At 41.5% G+C, this 10,723-nt stretch overlaps 1 protein-coding gene across 1 annotated transcript in view; it reads left to right on the top strand.

The window, feature by feature from the left end:
* Positions 1-2,434: 2,434 nt before the first annotated feature.
* Positions 2,435-10,723, top strand: part of LOC140136147 (uncharacterized) — a 65,418-nt gene continuing 57,129 nt past the window's right edge. Inside the window, 4 exon segments of the mRNA XM_072157851.1 lie at positions 2,435-2,572; positions 4,988-6,061; positions 6,064-6,105; positions 6,108-7,643. Of these exon segments, the coding sequence (XP_072013952.1) occupies positions 2,533-2,572; positions 4,988-6,061; positions 6,064-6,105; positions 6,108-7,243 (2,292 nt within the window). The 5' untranslated portion in view covers positions 2,435-2,532 and the 3' untranslated portion in view covers positions 7,244-7,643.

The following is a 10,723-nucleotide window of genomic DNA, read 5'->3' as shown; positions in this document are numbered from 1 at the left end:
ATCATTCGCGGCGTCGCTGTAGCACGGCAACAGCAGAACCTTCACCCAATGGCAAGGTATAGGTTAACGGCGTCACTCTAGCACGGTAACAGCGATACCTTCTTCCTCTTCATTACATTTATTTGCTAACATGATCAAGTCATTACAAAATACGCAAAAAGTCTAGCTTTGCGCATAAGTCGTCGCAGTAGCACAGCAACAACGATAGCTTCGCCGTCGGTGTAGCCCAGTAAAAGGTATAGCCGGCGCCGCCGCTGTAGCACAGCAACAGCGATACCTTCCTCCCTACATTAATTTGGTGACATGACCAAATAAGGTATACCTCAGTGCCGTCGGTGTTACCAAGCGGAAATAGGTATACTTACGGCGCCGTCGGTTTAGCCCCTCAAAAATGTCTAGCTTCGTGCCGTCGCTGTAGCACGGCAACAGCGATACCTTCCCGCCGTCGGTGTAGCCCTGTAAAAGGTCTAGCTTCGGCGCCGTCGCTGTAGCACGGCAACAGCGATACCTTTGCGCCGTCGGTGTAGCCCGTAAAAGGTATAGCGGCGCTGTCGCTGTAGCACGGCAACAGCGATACCTACCTCCCCTACATTCATTTGGTGACATGACCAAGTAAGGTATACCCCAGTGCCGTCGGTGTTACCATATGGAAATAGGTATACCTTCAGCGCCGTCGGTTTAGCCCTCAAAAAGTTAAAATTTGGCGCCGTCGCTGTAGCACGGCAACAACGACACCTTGCGCCGTCGCTGTAGCACGGCAACAACGGCACCTTCTCGCCGTCGGTGTAGCCCATTAAAAAGGTATAGCTTCGCGCGTCGCTGTAGCACGGCAACAGCGATACCTTCGCGCCGTCGGTGTAGCCCTGTAAAAAGGTCTAGCTTTGCGCCGTCGCTGTAGCACAGCAACAACGATACCTTCCTCCACCACACTCATTTGCTAATATGGCAACTTTAACAATTAGGCCTACATAAGGTGCACCTTTGCACCGTCGGTGTAGCCTTACGGAAATAGGTCTACCTTACCGCCGTCGGTGTAGGCCCCTCATAAAGGTCTAACCGGCGCCGTCGCTGTAGCACAGCAACAGCGATACCTTTGCGGCGTCGCTGTAGCACGGCGACAACGATATCTTCATTCTCCATCACATCAATATTCAATATTATGATACGTATTTACTCCATGAAATAAATGCTACTCATTCTTAATCAAACCACTCATTAACAATTAACATTCCTCTTATCAATATAACTTTAATCACTTTTAACAATCATTGTTAATTACTTACAACAACCCTCATATCCCTCACACTCATTATCATTATGTCATAATTATTAATTAACTACCATCGCCCTCTAATCCATCATAATAATTAGAATTATATAATCATTCATAACCAATTACAATCGGCCTCTTATACGTCACACTATATATTGTTCTCCATCTACCTTAAACAACAACCGTGTGCCCAAACTTCGCACTCATCCATCTTGCGAGCAGGTGATGTGGAATCAAATCCAGGTCCCCACTAATTATAATTATATCATGCTTATTAACATCATCTTTTGATGCGATCAATCATTATTACTTGAGTACATTAAAATCTGTTATGCATAATTAATACTTCTAAGTCATTATATAATGCAATATAGTTATTTCATTATGCTTAAATTAAATTTAAAATATGACATTACTACTATCTAGAAGTAACCACAATAATTTAATCGTACTAACACTTATTACCTTGATGAATGCAAACTTCATTAAGTCAAACGCCGACATACTTTATTAAAAACCTGACTCAAAAACCTCTAATCTATCCCATTAATAAGTAATTCTCGCCGACGCGACGTCGGTGTAGTTTTACCAAAAAAGGTGCAGCTTCGCGGCGCCGTCGATGTGGTAGGGTATTCTAAAGGTACTCCGCTCCATTTTGGTCAAAAATACCGGTATAGGGAGTCTTTCAGAGCTGCGAAATCCAAAAAGGGGGTCTTTCCGGGGGAACATAGCCTACCCATGGTCATTTGTGTTCAAGTGCCCCCCACCCCCGGCAAAAAATTTGCTATGTACAAAGGGGGGGCGAAACAAAGATTTTTGGCAGCCTAGGGGAGCAATTTTGGCAGGCCAAGAAGTGGGGGGGGGGAGGGACAAGCAATTTTTGATACATTTGAAAATTTTATACCCCCGGGCTTATAATTCATTGCACAGCCCCTGACAGGTCTTGCAAACTGACAAGCAACTGAAAGCAAACCAAAAGGACAAAAAATCACACTTTTTTATAACGCAATTTTTCACAATTTTAAAACTCAAGTTCAGGGTGTTCAATGGTGCGTTTACCACATCGCCGAACATTGGATTGTTTACAAACAATAGCACGTGGGTGAGTGTCCTGGGAAAGGGCAAGGAAGGTCACTGCACATGCGTAAATCCACCTTCTTGCAAGCTTGTCAGAAAGTTGAGGAAGTTGACGTCAAAGGCTCACGAAAAGCAAACGAAAATTTACCTTTTGGAGACAGCATTATTCTTCGTTATCAAAGATGAGTGGTACTAGCACCACCCAGACTCAAATAGAACTACGTAAGTTTGATAATAAATCTTATTTTTTGTAAAAATGGACCAACAATGTATTCGAAGCAGTCGTGTTTTTGACTGCATGCATTTCTGCATACGCTCGTGTACGGGCCTTGTATTTAAAGCGTGGTGAACTTTGGCCCCTAACTCGGTGCATACAATTAGTCCGCGAGGTTGCTATCTCCAAGTATTGGGATGTTCAGAAAAGATGTATGATGTATTCATTGTAATTTTAGGGGTTTTTTTTTACCCACACTATGGCACTTTTTAATCAATGTTTTCTATGGCTTTTCCTTTGAAATATAATATTATGAATCAACCCAAAGAAGAGCGGCAAGATTTGTGAAACGAGATTATTTTAGCCGATTCAGTAGTCCCACCGACATGTTGACATCCCTTGGATGGGATAAGCTGCAACTCAGAAGGAAAGTAAACAGAGTATCACTAATGCACAAGATCGCATATCGTCAGGCAGCCATTCCAGAGCAAACGTACCTGCAGCCGGTTAAACGCCTTACCCGCAACACAAACAACAAAGCATACCAAAGACCGTCAGGGAGGAAGGATTGCTTGGTCTATTCTTTCTTCCCAAACACAATAAGAGACTGGAATTTAATACCACAGAACATTGTCAACATTGAAGAAAATAAGCAATTCAAACAAGAGATCCTGAAACATTATCAACATCAAAGTCACTAAGTTAAACATCTACGCATCGCATCGCGCACTAATCCCTCCTCGCCTGGTTACGATTGTAGCGTTGAGGAGTAATTAAGCAGAAGCAGAATGGTACATTCTAACTAAAGTAAATGACTAAAGTACACATTCTAAAAATTATATATTTTATTTTGATTTGTTCGGTTTGACAACCCTGGATAACCCAAGAAAGCCTCTATTGAAGCTTATTTGAACACCGGGACGGGTTGGGAACAGGACTCGGGGGTTAACACCCTACTCTTTTCGAAACTGGCTGTGAGATACATGTACGGCTTAACGTCCCCTCCGAAGGACGAAGTACTTTCATGATTCATTTACCCAATTCTAAATGAACCATGGGGAAAGCGGAAGTCTGAATTTAATCTACAGATTGCCAATTAATATCAGATGTATATTTTCCCCAAGTCAATATCCCAGCAAATCTCCACAGCGGGGGATCCCTGCATTCCGTACATGCTCGTCAAAAATTTTGCGAAATAAGGGGTGTTTTCAGATGAAGAAACGCGATTCGCGAAACACAAAAAAAGGGGTGTTTTTTCAAACCACTTGTTTCCCGAAATTGAAAAAAAAAAGGTATTTTCATTGAAATATCACTTCTCTTGCTTTATACCAGAGAAGGGGTAATATTTGATATCTTCTGTGGTTTTACGAAAATATCGCAGTTTCACAACAGGTCCTCCTGATCCAGTCTGCAGAATAATAACATCAACGAGGCTATAAAACGCCTGCGCCAGTGCAATTCATTGTACGCAGCATACGCATTTCTGCCAGAAAAGGGTAAATTAGAAATATCATTCGCGTTTTAACGAAAATAGGGGTATTGTCGAAGGGCAAATAATTTGCGAAATTGCTAAAAAAAAGGGGTGTTTTTCCCCTGAAAACAGTCGCTGTTCATAGGTTTGCCCCATTTTCTAATGGTGATCACCTCCTTATTCCATCTCATATCTATTACTCTCTTTGCCTTTTGTATGAGGAATTAAATTATCTGACCCCACACAAAAGTACAAGAGGAAATATGGTGGCTATCTTGACTAGATTAAAAGATGAGGAGAAGATTAGTAGGCAAAGTACAAACGGTTGTCCGCGGAGAATGTCCCAAGACTTAATTGCACGTCGAAGATTCACAAACCCAGCACACCGCTTAGACCTATCATCAATTACACCTCCACCATAGGATATGAATCTTCAAAATGACTCCCTGACATAGTTGTAAGAAAGTACAAATAACAATTTATTGTGAACAGTCCTGATGACTATTACAAAACTGTACTTCTCCGGCTATAAACAAATAAGCATATTTGTTGCGATCTCCTAGATGATATTATTGGGATTCGGTTAAAACAAGTCAGTATTGGTGGAATTGCATTGATTTGTATCCCTACCTACTGTAGAAATTTCAATTGAATAAACACAGCCTGACATAGCGTGACAAGTTTTCGCGTACACTGCGTGTTGTACGCCAGCATGTGCAACTGTGCATGTGTAACACGGAAGTGAATCCAACATACCAGTGCACTCATGATTGGTTAGTATTTGTAATCCAAGGTAGTGCGTTCATATCCAAGGTAGTGCGTTCTTGTTGTAGTTCGAAATACGCAATATACGATGGTGGTTGGATCGTGTACAGCTGTTGAAAGCTGTGTTCATTTAATTAAAATTTTTACTGTAATAATATTAATAATGTTTACTGTTTTCTTTCCGCAGCCCGTGGTTGTACAGCAGACATTCACATCTGTGGACAATGCAAATCACATTTCACATCGATTGCCGCCTTCATAGAACACAAGCAAATAGGATGCACATTGGCACCCAATACTCCATCAGAGCTCATCACAAACGTCAACTTATCCTCATCATCTACTGTAGGAACCACTTCTGCAAAACAAAGTAAAAGAAGAAATAGGGAGATACGATCTAAGGTTACTACTCCTGAAAAAAATGCGCCTCCAACATCATCACAAAGTGGAAGTCATGATTCCAACGTGGCTTTAAGTCAAGATACAGAGAGTTTACATTCCTCCAGTAGTCAAAATAAACCTAGAAGTAGGAACCCGTCACAGCAGTCAACTCCACAAGCGAGTCCTCTTCAAGCAAGTACACCTTTGACGGAAAAACGTTATAAATGTAACAACGGTGATTGCGACTTCACCACTAGACACTTGAAAGACATGCAACGCCATATTAGGATCCACACTGGCGAAAAACCTTACGAATGTAAGTACTGTGAAAAGCGTTTCTCACGTCAAGATAAACTGAAAATCCACCATCGCATCCACAGCGGCGATAAACCATTCCAGTGTAGTCAGTGTAGCTACTGCTGTGTGGATGGTGGAAGCTTAAAGAAACACATGAGGATTCACAACGACGAACGCCCATTTAAATGTCAGATATGCGAGTATAGAAGTCGTAATTCGAGTCAGCTGATTGTCCACCTGCGTACACACACCGGAGATACCCCGTTTCACTGTCAGTTATGCGATGGTAAGTTTAAGATCAACTCGGATTTGACTCGACATATGAGAACTCACTCGGGTGAGAAACCTTTCCATTGCAAACTGTGTGATTATAAGAGCTCCTTGAAGAGCAACTTGTGCCAACATATGCGAACTAATCACGAGAATGAGAAGCGATTCCAGTGTGAGGAGTGTGGTTTTGCCTGCTGTACAAAACGTCAAATGAAACAACATTCACATGGTCATGCCACCACTAAACCAATCAAGTGCTTGGAGTGTACATTTCAGTGTTACAATAAAGTGGTGTTTAAGAGACACGAAAAGAAAACATAGTGATGGCGCCGTATAAGTGTAAATATTGCGATTTTGATTGAAATATCCCGGTCACGTACCTCCGCATATTAAGAAGCACCATCCAGAGACTATTAAGAAAAGACCAAACAGAAAAAGCAAAAAATCAAAGTCAAAAACGCTGCCATCGACTTCAGGTCCAGACAGGACTTTACAAGTGATCACCAAGAAGCCATTTCAGTGCGACACGTGCGAGGCCAAGTTCATGCGACAGGATTCGTTACTGAGCCATAAACGTCAGCATGAGCGTTTGACAACCAATAGGGAGAAAGAAAGCACTGCTTATGCTGGTTTATTGCAATTACAGTATTCTGGTGTAATTCCTGAAGCCCAGAATAATCCCTATAATACAGGTAATAGCACTACCGCAAAAGAAATGCCTGATAAACCAACTGATGTTCTCAACACTCTATTGAGTGCCATTGAGTCCACTGGCCGGTCCGAAGAAATTTCTGGGCAGCAGCAGCAATGTTCCCAACAGAATTCTGGTGCGGATATGGCTACAACTGCTGCTACGACGGGACAAGAAATGGATATTATGGAAGTCCAGTTCAATACGGATGCCATAAGTGAGGTTGAGGTCTCCTCGGATAATCCTCAAGATGGGACTGACCAAGTTCAGAATCCTGTGATGATTGTTCAGTCCAATTCAAATATAGATCCAAATGCACAAACTATCACTGTTGAGGTTCAGGAACGAGGTGTTGTGTTAGCTCAGGTGGCTTCAAACAGCCAGACCTCTTCAAAGACTCCTGTCAATTCAAATACAGCACAGGATCGTTCCTATCCAGAAGCGACCCACAGTCCGGCTTATTTTCAGTTAATAGAACCTCAATCAGTCCCAGGCGCAGCAAAAAGCTCAGTTGCTTCAGTCAAATCCAGCCAAGCTCAAGCAGTCCCGGATAACACCAGTCGACAAGTTACACAAGCTACACCGAGTGTGACAATGCCAGAGCAAATGTTCAACTTTCAGGTTCCACCACAGTTTATTGCTCAACAGGTGAGAAGTCCCGTTATACCGACACATCAGCAAGGCATCCAGTTAGCTACATCTGAGATGCGAGTAATGCCAGGTGTCCAAACAAGCACAAACACTGCTCCTGGAGTGGTCAGTGTTGGTCAACCTATTGCAGGAGCGCCCCATCAACGATATTAATACCGCAACGAGTATCTCAACAGCAGCAAGGCACCCCTGTGACATACACCATGCAGTCTGCTAGGCCTACGCAGCAGCAGCAAACTCAATCTCAACGCGCCGCTGTACAAAGTAATCAGCAGCAGCAGACTTTGATAGTACAACCAGGTCAACAAGTACCTTTGACCTTTGCCCTATCACAGCAACAGCAACAAGTTCAATTAGTACAGCAAACTGGTGCAACTTTACATCAGGTAACTTTCCCTCAACCTACTATGACCGCTGTAGCATCAAGCTCATCATCAACGATCCATCAGCAACAGCAACCAATCCGTATTCATCCAACCCAATCCCAATCATCTGCCACAGGAGGTGGATCTGTCAGCAGGGAGGGACAGCCAAGGATGATGTAGTTAGCAAGGTAAGTTAGTTACAGTTCTCAGCAAGGTTCCTTCGCACTGCCGATATACGCACCCTGTTTATTGCGTAAAAAGAACAAGGTCAGGATCACACGATAATACACAGTACAGTGTGCTCAATGAACGGAGTACTTACCGATATTCTCATCACGTGCTTCAATTATCCAATCGGGACTCCACATGGTCCTGTGTCACAACCTGGGGTAACTTTGTGTTACATAGTAAAAAAGTGAAATGTTTCAAACATTTTACCTGCACGTCTCATTTGAAGTGGTTCATCCTCCTGAGCATTTTGACACCTTTTTTTATGGAAATCGGTTCAAAAACGAGAGAGTGCGGGCAAAAACAATCACAAAGTAGGTGGGATTTAACCCCACCTCTTTTTACCACATTTACAATCATTCTGAGCAAGTATTAGTTTTTTAAATGACCTTCTGTATTTATTAACTTGGTTTAGATGTCTGGGAGCTCATTTAGACATTTTTTTACTAGATTCAAATTTTTAATGGGGGTTTTAGATCAAATTTACGATACAAATCCCTCCTCCTAATCCTCCTCATCCTAATCCTCAACCACCCTTGGCACATTTCATGCCAAACGTCATAAGAAAATAATCAAAAATTGTTTTAAAATAGGTTAAAAACATGAGTAATAAAGAATAAATTAGCCTCAATTTAAGACCTAATTGACTCTTCTAAGTGAAGGAATACTCAAGAGACAGTGTTTTGAAATCCCAACTGCACATCAAAATGTAACAAAACCACCTTTTTGGGTACCCCAGTATATGACACAGGATCACATCTGTATTTATGCAGTACATGTGCTACATCAACAAAAAAGTGCAAAGGAACTCAGATGAACAGTGTAAAATGCATTCATAAGGGGGCTATAATTTTCTTCGGAAGGGGGTCCCAAATTTACAAACAGTCTGCATCAATAAAATTGCAACCCCCCTATTTCGGCAACAAAAATGTAATTGTTATGACCCCACCACTGATACACCTCACCCCCTAATCATATTGAAATCAAGTCATTTTGAATAAAATAAATACACTATCTGTAGTCATCTTGTGCCTCCCTACATTTTGGTCATCACTTTTTTTCCCCAAAAAGTTATGACCCCCCTATTATATTTGAGACCTCCTACCCTCCAAAGAAAATGATAGCCCCCTAAGTGTGTTAGTCCAAGAAATTGGACTGAAAGTGTGTGAACTCATAATAGCTCATCATAATACTAATCACAGAGTGTTCGTCCGTCCGTCCGTCCGCGCGCTATCGCGTTCGCGTGGTTGCGATATTGCGTACGCGCGGTGCGGTATCGCGTGCTCACGGGGGCTTGCGAAGAGTACCGCATCGCGCATCGGAAAGCATTATAGTGTGACTAACAGGTGCATCTCATCGGACCAATAGGCCTATTTTAAAGACATGATTAACATAAAAATCATCAGTTATGGTAAGGCCTATATAACCCGTTTGCGTTCACATTTCTCCCGATTGAATTGACGGCCTACATCCATGCAGATACTACCAGAATTTCGGGGTATTTTTGGGTCCTCCGATGTGGTAGCATGCAGGACAGGGCTTGGAAGAGGCGAACAATGGGTTTTCAGATTATGGGTTCCGAAGTAAGCATCACAGCTACAAAACAGAGTTGATAGTTGTGTCTTAATCATTGAGAGACGTATAGCGTAGTAGTTTGAAAGGTCAGGACAAATATTATGGGTAACGGGTGTTGGGTAATTAGAGAATAGAGATAGGCCTATCACAAGAACTGCCCAACCCGAGAACCGCGAAATCTAGTTACATATAATGCAGCCTGTGCTTAATCCACTATACTGGATTATCACCAGTGTGCAAAATAAGTGGTACTCAAAAGCATAGACTACCAAACTTTGTACTGGACTACCAACAAAAATTGAAAATTATAGCAGTCCATGCAGACAGACTATCAGTTTTTATTGTATTGTAAGATATTGTCAACTTCATCAGCTCCTTTCCCACTTAAAGTCTCAGCTGTCGCTCATAATTTCATGACCAGCAAGAATACTAGTAGTTTATAGAGTTTCCTCCACCAAGGAGCTGTATTTTGTATTTAAACTTGTTAGGAAACATTTGCAGTTACCCCAGCACATGTTCTTTTCAGGGTGGTGGGGGATGTTAAAATATACCAAAGAAGGTTCAAGTTAGGAAGAAAATTTACTTGAAGGGACCATTTTTTTTTCATATTAAACTGTACACAATAGCCCAAACGGGTTTTTTGTCCGATATTTTGCATTATATTACTGTTTCTTAAACAAAAATTGTTGTTAGTCTGGTTTAAATTATTTTGCTTTGTTACTTAGGTTGTCACATTAAACATTTCACTTGTAAACACTAGTTGTTTAGTTAATTTGCAATGCATGCCATTTTCATGCAATTCCTTTGTGCAATGTCCATCATATGCCTATATCATTTTTTTGATATTTTACATAATTCAATTGGCATTATGTTTTTAATCACTTATGTTTTGTAAAGCGCCTTGTGATTTTTGATGTAATGTGCTATATAAGATTAAATTATTATTATTAATTATTATTATTGTTTGGTATATTTTTAGAGTGGTTAGGTCCACTTTCTGCATGCAAGCACATTTATTATGGAAAAATGTCCACATTTTGGAAATTCCAGGCCACTCAACTCCACAGGAATTACTGAAAGATTGATGTGAAGGCAATGCAAATGAATTACTATCCAGTGAAAAGTTTGTCATCATTTTGAATGATGAAAATCACCCCCAAAGATTTTAGATGACTATTGGAAAAGTATGTCTGCTGCCCTCTATTTAACTTTTTAACTATCGGCCATGTAACCAAGCCAATAGCTACTGCGTCTGTTTGGAAAGTGTGTTTGCTGCCCTCAGTTGAAATGAATGCAATGCATTGTTTTTTGCATCGAGGGATGGGTACCATGCATAGGATGGGGTGGGACTGTCAAAGTGTGCTCAGGCTTTAACCCTAACCCAACTAGGTCTCACTAAAGCTCACTATTAAAACCACTCTGCGTGCATGCATTCCACGGGACTTGATGCCTTAATCAGACCAAG

Source organism: Amphiura filiformis, chromosome 16 (assembly GCF_039555335.1).
Source record: "Amphiura filiformis chromosome 16, Afil_fr2py, whole genome shotgun sequence".
In the NCBI taxonomy this organism is placed as follows: Eukaryota; Metazoa; Echinodermata; class Ophiuroidea; order Amphilepidida; family Amphiuridae; genus Amphiura; species Amphiura filiformis.
The sequence above is the reverse complement of the archived record's forward strand: the minus strand, read 5'-3'. Positions and strand labels throughout refer to the sequence as shown.